At 52.0% G+C, this 17,087-nt stretch overlaps 1 protein-coding gene across 5 annotated transcripts in view; it reads left to right on the top strand.

Annotated features, from left to right (window-relative positions):
* The window catches only part of IGSF3 (immunoglobulin superfamily member 3), an 87,287-nt gene that overhangs the window by 41,414 nt on the left and 28,786 nt on the right, over positions 1-17,087 (top strand). For 3 of the 5 annotated variants that reach the window (XM_079760795.1, XM_079760796.1, XM_079760797.1), the window contains exons 3-7: positions 4,143-4,520; positions 7,102-7,512; positions 11,860-12,249; positions 13,576-13,635; positions 16,445-16,846. In XM_079760795.1, coding sequence (XP_079616921.1) covers positions 4,143-4,520; positions 7,102-7,512; positions 11,860-12,249; positions 13,576-13,635; positions 16,445-16,846 — 1,641 coding nt within the window. The remainder of the gene's footprint in view (positions 1-4,142; positions 4,521-7,101; positions 7,513-11,859; positions 12,250-13,575; positions 13,636-16,444; positions 16,847-17,087) is intronic. The other 2 variants (XM_079760798.1, XM_079760799.1) reach the window with 2 other exon arrangements.

Below are 17,087 nucleotides of genomic sequence, written 5' to 3'. Positions count from 1 at the left end.
GTATTTTTACTGCCCTGAAAATCCTCTGTGCTTTTCCTGTTCATCTCCTTGGCCGCTGCAAAAACTGATCTTTTTACTGTCTCCATAGTTTTGCCTTTTCCAGAATGTCATCAACTTGGACGCATGCAGGGTAGCCTTTCCTGATGGGCTTCTTTCTCTTAGAATCATGCATTTGAGTTTCCTCTATGTGCTATCATGGTTTGATAGCGCCTTTCTTTTCAGTGTTGATTAACGATTGCACTTTCTGGATGTGCCACAGTTTATTTATCTATTCACCCACTGAAGGACATCTTGATTCTTCCAAGTTTTGGCAAATATGAATAGAGCTGCTATTGATATCCATGTGCAGGTTTGTGTAGACAGAAGATATCCATTTCTTTGGGTAAATACCAAGGAGCACTATTGCTGAATTGTATGGGAGGATATATTTAGTCTTGTAAGATACTGTGAAACTCTCTCCCAAAGTGTCTGTACCATTTGCATCCCCAGCAGCAATGCATGAGAGTTCCTCCTGCTCCACATCCTCACCAGCATTTGGTGGTGTCAGTGTTCTGCATCTTGGCCATTCTAATAGGTGTGTAGAGGTATCTCATCGTTGTTTTAGTTTGAATTTCCCTAATGACATCTGATGTAGAGCATCTTGTCATGGGTTTACTTGCCATCTGTATATCCTCTTTGGTGAGGTGTTTGTTAAGGACTTTGCCCCCCACCCCCCTTTTTTAAATCCTCACTCAAGGATATTTTTTTCTATTGGTTTTTAAAAAACATGTATTTTTTAATTTATTTCAAAGAGGAAGGGAGAAGGAGAGAGAGATAGAAACATCAATGATGAGAGAGAATCATTGATCGGTTGCCTCCTGCATGCCCCATACTAGGGATTGAGGCCACAACCCGGGCATCTGCCCTGACTGGGAATCGAACTATGACCTGGTTCATAAATCAATGCTCAACCACTGAGCCACGCTGGCCAAGCTAACAATCTGTCTTTTAATTGCTACATTTAGACTATTGACAAAGTGATTATTGATATAGTTGGGCTAATATCTACCATATCCATTACTGTTTTTATTTGTTGCCCTTGTTTTTTGTTTTGTTCCCATTTTTATCTTCCACCTCTCTTCTGCCTTTTGTGTCTAGTTCTTTTTATACAGTTATATATAATACTTTGATCTTTTCTTTTTGAATTACAGAAGTGATATTTGTGTACTGCCAAGTAATTCAAAGAGTGCAGGAATGTCAAAAGTAAAAATGGTTATCTAAAAGGAAAAGGTGAACCCTGCTCAGAGGAGCCTTCTGTCCTAGGCTGAGAGGGAAGATGGGGAAGGGGTTGGGCCAGGGGAGGCCTTGGTCAGGGCTGGGGACCCGGTCTGTTTGTAGGAGAAGGAGCTCTGCACAGCAGGGCCAGTGCCAGGGGAAGGAAATGGGCAGGGCAGGGTGTGGAAGGTGGGGAATAAGCTGCTGAGAAGAAAAGGTTAATTTCTATTTCTATGTTAAGGTCCACTTCCTAAGAACAGCATTATTTTCAGCAACTTAGGGAGATATTTCATAAGCGGGTGCAGCTGAATGTGTTTGGTTAAAGTCCAGTCCAGTATTTATTTATTTGTCTATAACCTGCTTCCGGTTCGGACAAGTGGTTTTGACCTTGATGCCCCGGGCTCATTCAGGCCACTTAACACTGTTTAACTTTCGGGAGAGCAGTGGGCAGGATCCAAGGACTGAGTGCTTTTGTAAGGTCTGTCAATAGAATCCACTCTGGGTGAGCTCTGTATTGCATCACAGTCGGTGTATCTGATGGCGGGTGCTGCTTGCTTCTGCCCTCTCGCTACAGGGGAAAGACACGTTCTTCATCCAAACCCACGTGGAGTCTTTTGGGAAGGGAGGAGCTTAAAGCTATAGAGAGCCTTGAATTAGCAGAGGTTCTTTCATTTGGGCACCTGGCTGGCACTGGGCAAGCAGAGACACCTTAAAGCAGCGGTCTTGACCCTGCTGTGTGTTAAATTTAAAAAAAATCCTAATGCCCAGGCTCCACCCCAGACCAGGGCCGGGGTCCAGGCAGGGTTCTTTGTTCAAGCTCCCCAGGAGAGTCCAGGGAGGGCCCATGGTTGAGAGGTAGTCCCTTCAAGCAAGATGCTGGCTGGTCCTGGCCTGCCTCCAGCCTTCTCAGCAGCGGGTGGGGAGTGACCGGGTGGGGAGTGGTCACAGCTGCCCAGTCACAGAGCACTGAGATGCAAGGAGCCCTAAGTGGTATAAATGCGCTTGCATTGTTTTCAAAGTCTCTGCGATTCTGGAGCGCTGCAAACATTTGTTCAAATGTCACTAGATAAATGTTTCCAAGTGTCATAAAGAGTACATGGTCAAAATGTGATGCAGCAAACTGTAACATGTTGTAAATAACTAACAAGCTGTCCTCTCCTTGACTTTCAGTGTAGAAAGGAATGCTGTCAACCAGGATGTATGGAGTAAATTCACATGCCACTTTGATCTGTTGATTTGTAACCCTCCCACCCCCCTCCACACACACACACACACACACACACACTTTTTTAGTTTCCCTGCTTCTGCTGAAGCCCAGACAGGGTTCTGTGGAAGGTTTCGTTTGGGAGAAGAGATTTTTTACAAATAAGAGTTTACGAGCCACAAGCCTTTCCTTGTAAGGTCTGTTTGAAAGTCGGTCACTTTGCATGTTGGACCCACGGGCTGGAGCACAGACACCCCCGGGCGGGGCTTAGAGCTGAGCCCACTAGGACGTGAGCTGTCCCAGCTGCTCACCAGCTGGATCCACCGCAGATAGGTTTACACTGGGCAGCTGTGGTTCTGTTTGGGAGGGGGTGGGCTGCAGCCGTGAGTGGAGGCGGGTGGCCCAGAGATGGTATCACTGTCGAGAGGCCACTGGAATGCCCTTGAGTTATCGCTGGCCTGTCCTCTGGACCCTGAGGCACAGAATGTTCCAGCCAGAGGGGCCTAATTATGGGCTAGGCCCTGTGCGGCACACATTATCACCCCCATCTTACAGATGAGGAAACTAAGGCTCCGAGAAGTGAAGTAACGCGCCCAAGGGCACAGCTAGGAAGTGACAAAGTCGGCCTTTAGCACACATGCCGGTCTGCTCCAAAGCCTTCTTAGAAACCGTGTTATAGATGAGGACACCAAGGGCCCGAGGGCAAAGCGTCTTGTCCAGGTGACACAGCCTATTCATTCCAGTTCCTGGCAAAGCTGCGCCTACACCTCGCCTGCTCTCTCTGCCCACGGTGAGGTCAGAGGGTTGTCCACCCCCACTTTCTCAGTGACCGGGCAGAATCAGTGTTGTGCTGGCTGGGATTGAGAAGTTAAACCCACCATATCGCCCCGTCCCGAATGTGCAAAGGAGACCATGATGAGAACATGGGGAAGGCAGGCAGGGGCCCCTGTGGGGGAGCATTTTCCGGCCAGAAGACGAGGGCTGGTGGGCGAATCAGAGCTGTGACCCAAGGGCAGCCTTACTCTCGTGTCACCTGCCTGCGCTCAGCTCCCTCTGGTCAGTGTGTGGGCATCATTCAAGTTCACATGCGTTCGGCTCAGTGCAGCCGCACCCGGGGGCTCAGCGCTGTCCCCATCCCTGGTGGGCAGAGGGCGTAAGGGTTGCATGCTCCTCCACAGGGTGCCCCGGAGGATCGACTTTTGAGAATAAAGGGCGCAGCCCGAAAGAATAAGGTGTCCACCCCCTCGCCAGCCCTCTACTCGAGAAAGGGGCATTTCATCTCAGCCAAATCGCAAGGTTGCTTCTACTCCTTTCCATCTGAGTTTGTGCCAAGGATTCAACTTTTCCTGCTCATTTTGTCAAAAACCTTATAAGCAGCCTTAATGTAAATAGTTCTAAAATGCCACGTAAATGACAAACAGAGGGACTAAATGACCTCCCCAAGGGTCAACTGCTGAATAAGTAACAGCACCACGTCCTTGTTCGGTCAGAGCCCCACACATGCCAGTGCTTTCCCGCGGAGGGTTTAATGAGTAGTCATACGTCACAGAGCCTCCGAAAGCGCCAGGAAGCTGCTGACGGTACTGTCCTGCCACACACACACACAAACCCTTTGAGGATTGCTGCCTCCTTTGCATTTTGGTCGGAGACGTAAGTGAGCCTGTTGTGTGTGTGTCCCCCGTAGGTGTCGTGTCAGCACAGCGGCAAGTCGCCGTCCAGGAAGGCCCCTTGTACCGCACGGAGGGCTCCCACATCACCATCTGGTGCAACGTGAGCGGCTACCAGGGGTCTTCCGAGCAGAATTTCCAGTGGTCCATCTACCTGCCCTCGGCCCCAGAGCGCGAGGTCCAGATCGTCAGCACCGTGGACCCCTCCTTCCCTTATGCCATCTACACCCAGCGTGTGCGCAGTGGGAAGATCTACGTGGAGAGAATCCAGGGGAACTCAGCCCTGTTGCACATCACCGACCTCCAGGCCCGGGATGCCGGCGAGTACGAATGCTTCACGCCCAGCACCGATGAGCGATACTTCGGGAGCTACAGTGCCAAGATGAACCTAGTGGGTAAGGAGAGAGCTGTTGGTATGTGGCCAGTGTCCTGCCTGCCTGCGTGTCATGGTCAGTTCTGGCTGCTGTAACAAAGTATTGTAGACTGAGCAGCTTAAACAACAAGCATGTATTTCTCACAGTTGGGGAAACTGGGTGCTAGACTCATTCATGGGTTCTCGTGGGAGCCCTCTTCCAGGTTGCGGACTGCTGACTTCTCATTGTGTCCTCACATGGTGGAAAGGGAGCAAAGGAGCACGATGAGGTCCCTTTATAAGGGCACTAATCCTATTCATGGGGGCTCCATCCTCATGTCCTGATCACCTTCCACAGGCCTCCTCTCCAAATACCATCACCCTCTGGATTAGGTTTCAGCATGTGAATTCTGGGAGGACATAAACAAGCATTAAGTCCATAACATTGACTCATTTCTCTTGGACTGATGGTCCTTCCTTCCTTCCTTCCTTCCTTCCTTCCTTCCTTCCTTCCTTCCTTCCTTCCTTCCTCGCTTCCTTCCTTCTTTCCTTCCTTCCTTTTTTAAAATCCTCACCGAGGACATGCTTAGGGAGAGGAAGAGGGGAGAGAGTTAATTCAGAGTACAGCTTTATTTGACGTAAGAAAAAAACACCTCCCCAGATACTTTAGAGGTCAACCAGTCACGTAAATGAATAAAGCTTGTGTTCCTTGGTAAGGCTGAAACTTAACAAAGATCCAAAGCAGATGTTAGGTATTTCTGAGAAGGTTGACTAGCCCTCTAGCTGGTGAAAGGGAATATGAAAATATGAGGCAAGGATGTCTGTGGTTGATGACCCGAAGACATGACGAGGGCGATGAAGCCTGTGACGTCAGCGGGAAGAGAGGTGAAACCTCGGAGTTGGGCTCTGGGATGCGGGGCGCCGCGGAGTCAGGAAGTGAGTGCAGCTGCAGGTCCTTGCTCGGCCCTAGGCGTCTGGAGTCCTGGCCCCACGAGTGGGGCATGGGCACCCGCTGGCGGGTAAGCCCCCAGCGATGGAGGGATCTCGTGGGAAGGGTTAGCACTATCAAGGCTGTTCTGTTTTTCTGCCCAAGTCATCATTTCTTTCATTTTTTCTTTTGCCTTCACAGTCTCTTCTCTAAACAGTAAGGGAATGATTTTTTAAGACATTAATCAAATCATGTCCGTGCCATGCTTAGAATTCTCTAGTGGCGTCAGCCACATTTAGAATAAATTCTGCTCTTCACTAGGGTCTGCAAGGCCCTATGGAGCCAGCTCTTGCCTTCCCCTGCCAAGTCATAATTTCCAGGCTTTACGTGTGATAATAGCAACTGGAATTATTGATCCTTCCTATTGCACACACTGCCATCTGCCCACTCCCTCCACCTCCAGCTTCCTTCAGTGACTTCCTTTCTGACAAGTCGGCACCCCAGCAGGAGGCCTGGAACCCAACCCTGAGCAATCGCACACACTGGGGTGTTTTCATCAGTCAGAGGTGGGGTGGGGTGTTTCGTCCCCAGGGAAGAATTCTGACCAAGGAACCACAGGGCTGTTTCACGTGCCTGAGTCACCCCCTACGGTGGCTTCCTGCCAGTGTGGACCACTTGGCACCTCAGTTACATGAAAATTGAACCTGTTAAAATCAAGGATGATGATGCTTTTTTCTACCAAAAATAAATATTTTATTAAATAATAGCCTTCCTAGAGCAATGCCTTGTTGAGGTCAGCTGGGGGGATGTGGGGCGGTGGCTGGAAGGGAGGAATTGAGGAAGTTGTATAGAGATAAAAACTCCCCGAGTTCCAGGAACAATTTCCGTTTGAAGATCAGTCAGAAGCCAATTTTACGTATCTTGAAGCAATACCAGGATGAACAATAAAATCTAATTTCCCCTAAAAGAACATGCTTTGTACACAGTATTTTTAGGGAGTTCGTTTAAAATCAAATACAACCCACCTTTTGTCTGAGTGTTATGAAAATCACCAAGCAGGTAAGAGTAATTGCCAAAAACTTGCAGTCCAGATCCAAACAGAAAACTCCCGTTTCTGTGCTATCTGGGGTCATCCATGGCCTCGCAGCGATGGGTGGAGGCTGTGTGCGGTGGGAGCTTTGCTGTTACCTGCCATTGAGTCTGCTCCGACCCCTGGGGACCCTGTGACTGAGTGATGTCCACACTGTCCTGTCCTCAACAGCCCTGCTCAGCTCCTGTGGACTCATGCCTATGGCTTCAGTCTTCCTCTTTTTCTGCGGACTTCCATTTTCCCAGCATTATTATTAAAATATATTTTTATTGATTTCAGAGAGGAAGGGAGAGGGAGAGATAGAAACATCAATGATGAGAGAGAATCATTGATTGGCTGCCTCCTGCATGCCCCCTACTGGGGATCGAGCCTGAAACCTGGGCATGTGTCCTTGGCTGAAATGGAACCCGGGACCCTTCAGTCTGCAGGCTGACGCTCTATCCACTGAGCCAAATCGGCTAGGGCTTTCCCAGCATTATTGTCTTTTGCAAAGAACCCTGCTTTCTCAGGATGTGCCCAAAGCAGGACAGCTTCGGTTCTGTCCCTGTGAACGTAAGCTTCTGCGGCTTTATTGTGACCATGCCCTGCGGATGCTTTGTGTTCCAGTGATCCCAGACTCCCTGCAGACCACAGCTGTGCCCCAGACGCTGCACAAGGTGGAGCAGGACCCCCTGGAGCTCACGTGCGAGGTGGCCACCGAGACGGTCCAGCACAGCCACGTGTCTGTGGCCTGGCTCCGGCAGAGAGGCAGCGAAAGGCCCGTGGAGGTCATTGCCCTGAGCCGAGACTTCGTGCTCCACTCCAGCAGCGAGTACGCCCAGCGGCAGAGCCTGGGGGAGGTGCGGCTGGACAAGCTGGGGAGCAGCACCTTCCGCCTCACCGTCTTCCACCTGCAGCCGTCCGACCAGGGCGAGTTCTACTGCGAGGCCGCTGAGTGGATCCAGGATCCCGACGGCTCGTGGTACGCCATGACCCGGAAGCGCTCCGAGGGCACCGTGGTCACCGTCCAGCCCACAGGTCAGTCTCTCTCGTCCCCGTTCTCCACCGGTGGGGAGGGTTGTCAGACATGGAGAGGGTGCGCAGACCCCTTCTTCAGTGACACCGGAAAGTGCACGAGGTTTTCATGGGAAGTTAGAGATGGTCCCGCCTGGGGACAAGAGGAACCTGAGGGATGTATGGGGCCAGGACTGGGTTCCATTAGCCATGCACCTGCTCCCTTTGGTGGTGTTGCCTGCTTCGGGTACCAATCCTATTTCTTTCTAGAGGCCATTTGAGATTGGGAGCCTTCCATCATAGGTACGAAATCCTGAGCTAGAGAAATTTTGGCGTAAGTGGTTATTTATACACTAGAGGCCCAGTACACAAAATTCGTGAACTCAGGGGGGTCCCTCAGCCCGACCTGTGCCCTCTCACAGTCTGGGTGCCCTCGGGGGGATGTCCGACTGACAGCTTAGGCCATGATGGGGAGCGGGCCTAAGCTGTCAGTCGTACATCCTTAGTGCTACTGTGGAGGCAGGAGAGGCTCCCGCCACCGCCGCTGCGCTTACCAGCCATGAGCCCGGCTCAGGGCTTCTGGCTGTGCAGTGCTCCCCCTGTGGGAGCGCACTGACCACCAGGGGGCAGCTCCTGCATTGAGCGTCTGCCCCTTGTTGGTCAGTGCAAGTCATAGCGACCATTCCTTCTGCCATTTGGTCTATTTGCATATTAGCCTTTTATTATATATAGGATATATTTATTGATTTTAGAGAGGGGAAGGGAGAGGGGGAGAGAGAGAGAGAGAGAGTCATTGATTGGCTACTTCTTGCATGCCCTCTACTGGGGATGGAGCCCGCAATTCGGGCATGTGCCCTGACCAGGAATGGAACCGTGACCTCCTGTTTCATAGGTAGACAGCTGGGCAATGTGGTTATTTTTTATATTATTTCTTTGGTGGTGTTTGATGATTTTCAAGATGCGTTGTCACCATTCTTCCACAGTTCTGGGAGGTAAGTAGGGGAGATGCGTGTGCTGGTGGCTTGCCGGCGGGGCCCCAGGAGGAGTCCTGGTGTGTCGTTGAGGTAGCCCTGGAGCACTGGGTTCCCCGTAAATGCTGTCTCAAGGGGAAGACCTCGGAAGGGGATTGCTGGAGGAGGCTGAGTGATGAGTTTAGAGCTGGGTCAAGGTGAGGGCAGCTCCGTGAGCCGAGACCCTCCTGTTCCTCACGTTATCCTCCCACAGGGTCAGAGTGCACCCCTGGCCCCCACGTCTGGCCCCCGCATCCAGCCTGCTACAGATCAGAGCCGGGCGCTGTTGCTGCTGCCTAGGCTGCGCTGGGGCAGGCTCTCCGTGGGCCTTGGGCCCCCTGGCTTTGGTTAAGGGCGGTCACTGTGTGGTTAAGGAGGTGTGGTGATGGCCCAGGAGCCTTTCCTGTGTTCTGCGGACCTCGGGGGTGAGGCTACAGCTGTCCCGGGGAGTGGAGGCGGGGTCTGTGGAGTCGGAGGTGCATGTGGGGTCCTCTTGTCAACACCTGTTTCCTGACCTCTCTGTCCCTTTGCTGTGGTCAGTGCTCTTGGTCTTTCCATAATCTTCTGTCATTCTAGAGCAGGGCTTCCGACTCACTGACAGTGCAGATTCCTGAGCCCGGCTCCGGGGTGGGCCTGGGGAGCTGGTTTCCAGCAGCCTTCCCAGGTGATTTTTCCATGGCCTGTTTCCTACAGTTTGTTTGTATTTTTTTAATCCTCACTTGAGGATATTTTCCCATTGATTTTCAGAGAGAGAGTGGAAGGGAGGGAGAGAGACACACAGAGAGAGAGAAACATCGATGTGAGAGAGACACACACCAGTTGGTTGCCTCCCGCACGCGCCCATGCCCTTGACCAGAATCAAGCCCCTGACCTTTCAGTCTGCGGGCTGACACTCTATCCCCTGATGAGCCAAGCCTGCGAGGCCCCATGGTCTGTGTTTTGTCAAGCACAGCTCTAGAGGTCACAGGGCAGAAGGGATTCTCTGGCGGCGGATGGATGTGAGGGCTTTTGTGAGAAGGGTTGGGCTCCTGTAGAGGTGGCACCTTGTCTGTAGGCCCCAGAGCATTTGCAGCTTCTGGATCTTCCAGTACTAAGAAATCTCCAGATGGTGCCTTATTTCCTATTTATCTTTCCCTTCCTGGATGGCTTTAATATCAGCTTCAAAAGTCTGGACCAAATTTGGAGTCTTTTAAATAACTAGAAGCCCAGTGCACGAATTCGTGCACAGGTGGTCACTGGCCGGCCTGGCCCCATTCAAGCAGATCAGGGCTGGGCCTGTTCGGGAGGAGGAGATGGCGGGAGATTGGCCAGTCAGCCCACCCTGATCGGGACCCTGATCAGGGCTGGGCCGGCTGCAGGGAGGAGCCAAGGGCCAATCAAGGTGGTGGGGGCTGATTGGGGGTGGGGCTGGCCGGTCCTGCCTCTAATCGGGGTTGGGGGTCGATCTGGGGTGGGGCTGGGTGGAAGGAGGGGCTGCAGAAGATTGACCGGCTGGCCACACCCCCTATTGTGGTAGGGGGGGGGGCGATCAAGGGCAGGGCCCGCCCAGGGGAAGGCTATGGGAGGTTGGCCTGCTGGTCCCACCCCCCTGATTTGGCTGGTTTGCTGGCCACAGTGGGCGTCGTAGCAACTGGTTGTTACAGCGTTACAGTCCCTGGCTTTTTATATATATAGATGCTTTTAAATTGGGTTGCACCAGCTAATCTACTTTATTTTTAATCTTACCAATTTGGAATTAGGAGTTTTTTAAATTTGCCCAGCACATATCTCCAGACTACACCAGCCCAGGGAAAACTCGATGACATGAATGTTGATGGCTTCGCTCTGGGCCCCTGTGCTGTTCAGGCTCAGTGGTTGCTGCCCCAGCGTGGCCTTCTTGTAGTTCATTTCAGTAAACTCCCAGTGAGTCCCTGCAGCACTGAAGGTGTGGTGGTAGTGCCGGGGATTCAAAGATGATTCACACTGGGTCCCTGCACGCAGGGAGCCGGCCAGTGTGAAAGCCAGCAGCTGAGAGCAGGGTGCTAAGTGCTGGGATCGGACAGAGAGCGCTCCGGGGACGCGGTGAATGTGAAGTGTGTCTACACCAATAAGTTTCCCTCGATGGGGCTGTTGTTAAGGCACATCCAGGGACACCAGCAAGTCTGGTGACTTGAGCTGAGCCTTGAATCTTTTCAGGGAGAAGCCTAAGATTGTTGGCATGTTGGGCAAGCAGAGAGCGGTTGAGTATCGGTAGATGTTGGGTTCCAGATACGAGTGATGACAGGAAAGAGGGGAAGTAGCCTGAAGCCCCACGTGCTGGAGGAGGAGGGACTGGGTGCTGGTTACAGCCATAGCCTCCCCTACCCCTGGCTCTTTGGTCCTGCTTTCTAGAACAGAGTGTTTTCTCCCGCACTTGACTCCTTTGTCTTACCCCCACCCCGGCCATGGGTGCCTATGAGCGAGAACTGTCCCATGGAAGTGACAATCACCATGCACCAGGGCATGGGTGCTGGGACCCCCTAGTGGTGACGAGCTCTTCTTTGATCACACGACCCCCATGCCGGATCAGACACCCAGCTCTTCGCAGGGGGCTTGGGTTCGTTGGCCGTTTCAGAGGTGTGCCGGCTTTTGGTGTAAATAGGTACTTTTGGCGACACCTTCCTAAAGATTTGACAGGTGGTGACTAGTGAAAAGCCATTAGTTTTCATTTCTCCTGTGCAGTTTTGTGTCTTATTTCCAGTATTCACATGGGGGTGAAGACTGTATTTCAGATTATTAATATTTGAGTTTATTGGGGTTGGGGATTCAGCACCTAGGCCACTGTATGACTTTGTCTCACAAACCCCAGTGGGGTAAGTCCCACTACATCTGCTGAAAATATCTGTAGTCATGTGGCTAGTGGAGTTCTGGGCTAGAGGTCAAGGCTAGACCTTGGTGCTCGGCCAGGTCGGTGATCATTTGGAATTCCTTCCTGACTTTTCGGGGTCGAATCCAGGGCGGTGATCATTTGGAATTCCTTCCTGACTTTTCGGGGTCGAATCCAGGGCGGTGATCATTTGGAATTCCTTACTGACTTTGGGGGGTCGAATCCAGGGCGTGATCATTCGGAATTCCTTACTGACTTTGGGGGTCGAATCCAGGGCGGTATAAGCTGTAGACAGAGCCCAGCGGTCTCGACTGGGATAACAGGCCTTCAGACCTCTGGGTCTGGCTACGTTGAGTGTCCTCTGTGACGTTCAAGCACTTTCGTCCCCTGGTTGCGGTGGTGCCTTCCCTGGGGTGAGCCTGGGAAGAGGGCCTGGGTGCTGGGACTGTGCCATGCGTCTGGGTGGCCGGGGCCCTCACTCACCCCGATGCGCCGCGTTGCGGTTTGTTTCCTCAGACAAAGAGTTCACGGTGCGGCTGGAAACGGAGAAGCGCCTGTACACCACGGGGGAGCCAGCCGAGTTCCGCTGCATCCTGGAGGCGCAGAACATTCCCGACCGCTACTTCGCCGTCTCCTGGGCCTTCAACAGCTCGCTTATCGCCAGCATGGGGCCGAACGCCGTGCCTGTCCTCAACAGCGAGTTCGCCCACCGGGAAGCCCGGGGACAGCTCAGAGTGGCCAAAGAGAGCGACGGTGTCTTTGTGCTGAAGATCTTCCACCTCCGCCAGGACGACAGCGGGAAATACAACTGCCGCGTGACCGAGCGCGAGAAAACCGTGACCGGGGAGTTCATCGACAAGGACAGCAAGCGCCCCAAAAACATCCCCATCATAGTCCTCCCCATCAGTAAGTGGAGAGGCGCCTGCTTCCTTCCCCTCCCCCCACTGGTCTGGTCCAATAGCTGCATCCCTGAGAGGTCAGGGGAGAGGACACATTGCTGGAGGAGAGGGCAGGAGGGGCAGGTGGAACTCTAGGGTTCAAGCTGACAGGGAAGGCCAGTTAACTGCTCCCCTTCTCTAGCTCCCCTGCCCACTTGGCAACCCCCCAGGTAGGCGAACTCAGGGCTATGTTTGCACCTGGGGGGGGCATCGCAGACCCCAGGATAGCAGCTCAGCTGGGAGGGAAACCAGGAATTCAGGACAGCTGTTTGCTCCCAAGTGGGAATTAAGTCCCAGGAGAAGTGGGGAGATGCCTACCTGACATCTTCCTTCAGAGGGAGGATTTAAAATCAGAAAGCTCCTGGTGAAGAAGGATTTGCCCTCTGGGTTTTGGGGTGGAGGGATTGGCATTTCCCTCATTTTCTCTTCCCTGTGGAAATTGTGTGTTTTAAAAGTCAGTGTGGCTGGGATCTGTCACATCTTCCCGGGCATGGGCTTTTAAAGCTGATGTCCAAGGCTGCTCAGGTGGGCTCCCTGCCCCCCTGGGCGCTGGCGTTGTCTGGGTGGGTCACGGTCGTGGCTGGGGACTGACTCTGCCTACCTGTGTTTGCCTGTGTTTAGTCATCCATAGTCTCAGGATGTTCTCATTAATATCTCGTTTCTCTCATGGTTCTATTTTTAGTAAAAAGAGAATGAAAAAACTTAGAATGCTCTGAGTTTAAACAAGATGGGGAAGTTTTTAAACTAACCGTTAACCCTTTCTCAGCTGTTCAAACTGTTCTTTCTCTCCCCCTTACCTGGCTTCCTTTTCATTTTTACTACGTTTTTAATATAGCTCTCTTCAAGTCTGAAGGAAAAAGACACAAGCGTCTTCCCACTCTTTCTCCTTTTCTCACCAACAGGATTCCTTTCTTTTCATGCTTGTTTTTAAAAAACCATATGCACACACCTAATTATCTTGAAATTCTTTTGTTACTAGACTTCCCCCACCCCACCCCCGCAATGCCTAGCATGGTGCTTTGCATAGGGTAGGTGCTTGCGGAGTATTTGTAGGATTGAAACTGTGGAACTGAATGCCCACTCTCTCTACTGTTTTCCTGTCGGTCAGTGTTTGCCTTAACCATGCACGGACTCTCTGCTTTTAAATCTGCAACTAATTCCTTGTTGTGTCGTAAGGATCCAGTGAAGGGCAGCCACGCTGTTTGCTTCCTATATCTTTTGTGCTAAGAGATTTCCCCCCACCCCTTCCAAGAACGTGTTTGATGATCTGTGGCCTGCTGTATTGCTTTTCCAGCAGATGACTGGGTAGTTAAAGTCCCCCAGAACCACCAGATCCTGCCCCAAGGCCACTTGGGTAAGTCTACCAAAGCAAACGATCACGTCGGTAATGATGGTAATACCTGGGACTTTAATGGCGCTTTTCCTCCCAAGAGCCTCAAAGTGCTTCTGCATCTATCATCTTCCCCGCGTCCCCCCTTCAAGTCCCCGTAGAGGCCAATGTTGTGTCCGTCCTATGAAGGAAGAAGCCAGAGCACCAGCCAGACCCGTGGCTGAGCCAGTTCCGTCAGAGGTTGAGCTTGCGCTGCAGTAGAAATCTCTGCTTCTAACCCCATGTCCACTGCTCTGCGCTTAGCCTGTGCTACACCACCAACCTCCTGGTTTGAAAGTTCATTTGAGAACATGCCCTCAGATGCTCATGAGTCCTGTCCAGGTTGGCACTCGGTCCATAGTGTTTTAATCGTCGGATGCCTTTTCTCAGGCCCAAGAACACCGGTGAATAGTCTAACGGGCAGTGTCTGTATTTGCCTTTGCCTGGGCTGCCGGGATGGTGTGTTTTCTCACAGCCCCACGTTCTAATTGTGCGGTTTTCCAGGCTTGCTAGAATAACAACGCACCCCAGCGGCCCTCACAATACAAGCCAGGCTTACATGAGAGTCCATTGGGGTGACAGTAGGAGGTGAGGGTGACACCCTGCAAGTCGTTCTTCTGATGAAGGCCCGCAAAGGGATTTTACCCCCTGAGTGCTGACGTTGCCCTCACTCGGAATCGATACCCTGGGGATGAGTCTTTAATCCAAAGAGGAATCTTGTTGCTATTAATGACGAGATGAAAAGCAATGACCTCATCTACCACTCTCAGTGTTGTGACCCTGAGAAGTAGGAACTGTTAGTATCTCTGTTTTGCACATGAGATTTCAAAGCTTGGGTGGGGTTAGGTAAGGCCCCAAGATTGCAGAATTAGGCCCAGGCCTGCCTCCAAACCCTTGCTTTTAGCCACCAGTGCTGTGGATGCGGGCTCATCGGGAGGCTTACCATCGCCCTGAGTCTCTTGGGATGGCTCCTGGGGAGGTCGCCCTCCCGGGAGCATTCCTGTTCCCCTTGTGCAGACCTGTTTTAGTTTTATTTATTTTTCATATAAAACAAGCCAACCCAGACTGAGGATCAGGTACACTCACCTTAACCAGAGTACACGCAGGGGTTCTGCGCTCACCTTCGCCTCTTTCTGCCTGTGGGGGAATCCAGGGAGAAAGGCTTGATTCAGATGCATGGTCCTGGGTATGGGTGTGTGTCCCCTCGGTAACTGGCTGTGCCTCTCAATTGGGGACTTGATTGTATTGATTGATTTAAAATGGTTGTGTCTGTTTCATGTGGGCGGTGCCCAGAAAATTGGAACCAAATTAGTTATGGTATTTTGTGTTCTTTTATACTTACTATGGCTTTTTGAACTCAACATAGATAACTATACAAAATAATATACTCATGATTCAGATAGATTAGAATATCCATGATGTTTACAAAAACAAAGAGCATTGGGAATAGTAAAATCAACCCTGATCATGGAGACCAGTTTTTGAAAACTTAGTATGTTTTAGGTGATTTATATACATGGTCTCTCATTTACTTTTTAATCTTTAAAAAATTGTACGAGATAAATAACACTCTCCCTGTCTATAGTAGAGTTTAAATAGTTTGATTGAGTTCATATAGCTAAGTGAGTTAGCAAAGCAGTGAAGGGAGTGGACTCCTTATCCAAAACTTTTTTTATTGTTTTCAGAGAGGAAGGGAGAGGGAGAGAGAGATAGAAACACCAATGATGAGAGAGATTCATTGATCGGTCGCCTCCTGCACACCCCTACTGGGGATCAAGCCCGCAACCCAGGCATATGTCCTAACTGGGAATCGAACTGTGACCTTCTTGGTTCATAGGTTGATGTTCAACCACTGAGCCACACTGTCCAGGCCTTATCCCACACTTTGATTGGCAGAATGTTTCACTACGAGGAGCCGTGAAACCCCAGGGCTGAGTGTGGACAGACAGGACGGCGAGCCTGTGGCTTAGGTCTCTTCCTCGGCGTTAATGCAAGTGTGGAAGCTCACTCCCTGCACACTCTGTGAAACTAGACCATCTGTGCCCAGGAGTACCCATAGCCACGCAAACGTTACTCCAGATACTTCCTGTCATTTTTTTTTTACTCCCTAATATGGTCCTGAAGGATTCAGATGGCACGTTACGAATGTCAGCCTCTGTTTGACTGCCACAGCACCAAAGGGTGGGAGTAGAATTTTCAAGGAATTCAACCTAATAGAAATCCAAATTGAAAAGCCTTGAACCCCAGCTGAACAAATAACCCGATACATTGTTTTATGCCCTACGAGTAATGGCATTGGTTGTATTTTTTTAAAATTGATTTTTAGAGAAAGAGGAAAAGAGAGGGGTAGAGAAACAGAAACATTGGTGAGAGAGAAACACCATCAGTTGGCTGCCTCCCGCACGCACCCCTACTGGGGATCGAGCCCACAACCCGACCATGTGTCCTGGCCGGGAATCAAACCAACAACCTCTTGGTTCCTGGATTGACACTCAACCACTGAGCCACACCGACCGGGCGGTTATATTTCTTAGGTTCTGATCCAGCCCCAGGTCTTAGACCCTCATTACCCTGGTCCTCTGCACACGGCACAGGGCCTCCTAGGTGATCAGAGCCAAATCCCGGGAGCAATGCCCAGAACCAGCCAGGGCCACCCCAGCCAGGGTCAGGGCTCTCAGCCTCCAAGGCCCACCGTGCCTGCAGAGGGTGACGCTGCACCCATCCTCCTTTCTCATCTACGGGGAGGGCGCGGTGGAGACCCGAAGCCACAGCTGTGCTCTCCCCCTGTCCCCAGAGAGCAGCATCTCCGTGGAGGTGGCCAGCAATGCCAGCGTGGTCCTCGAGGGCGAGCACCTGCGCTTCTCCTGCAGCGTCCGCACGGCGGGCAGGCCGCAGGGCCGCTTCTCCGTCATCTGGCAGCTCGTGGACAGGCTGAACCGCCGCAGCAACATCATGTGGCTGGACCGGGACGGCACCGTGCAGCCGGGCGCGTCCTACTGGGAGCGCAGCAGCTTCGGGGGCGTGCAGATGGAGCAGGTGCAGCCCAGCTCCTTCAGCCTGGCCATCTTCCACAGCAGGAAGGAGGACGAGGGCCAGTACGAGTGCCACGTGACCGAGTGGGTACGGGCCGTGGACGGCGAGTGGCAGGTCGTGGGAGAGCGCTGGGCCAGTACCCCCGTCTCCATCACAGCTCTCGGTAAGTGAATGTCCGGGAGTCTTTCTGCAGGGCCACTGGGGAGACTGCCCCCGGGTCAGGAACCCTCCCCTGACCCGTATCGGTCAGTGCTGCCAGGAAGCAGAGGGCACCTTCAAAGGGTTTAATGGAAGGAACACGCTACGGAAGCGTGGGCAGGGCTGAAGGTTCCAGCGATGCATGGCGGGGCCCTGAGGCCGGTGACTTTAACAACTCGTGGGTCTGGGTAGCGGGAGTGAAGCTG

This window comes from Cnephaeus nilssonii (assembly GCF_951640355.1).
Source record: "Cnephaeus nilssonii genome assembly, chromosome: 21".
NCBI lineage: Eukaryota > Metazoa > Chordata > Mammalia > Chiroptera > Vespertilionidae > Cnephaeus > Cnephaeus nilssonii.
Note: the sequence above shows the minus strand (reverse complement) of the source record. Positions and strands in the feature narration are given on the sequence as shown.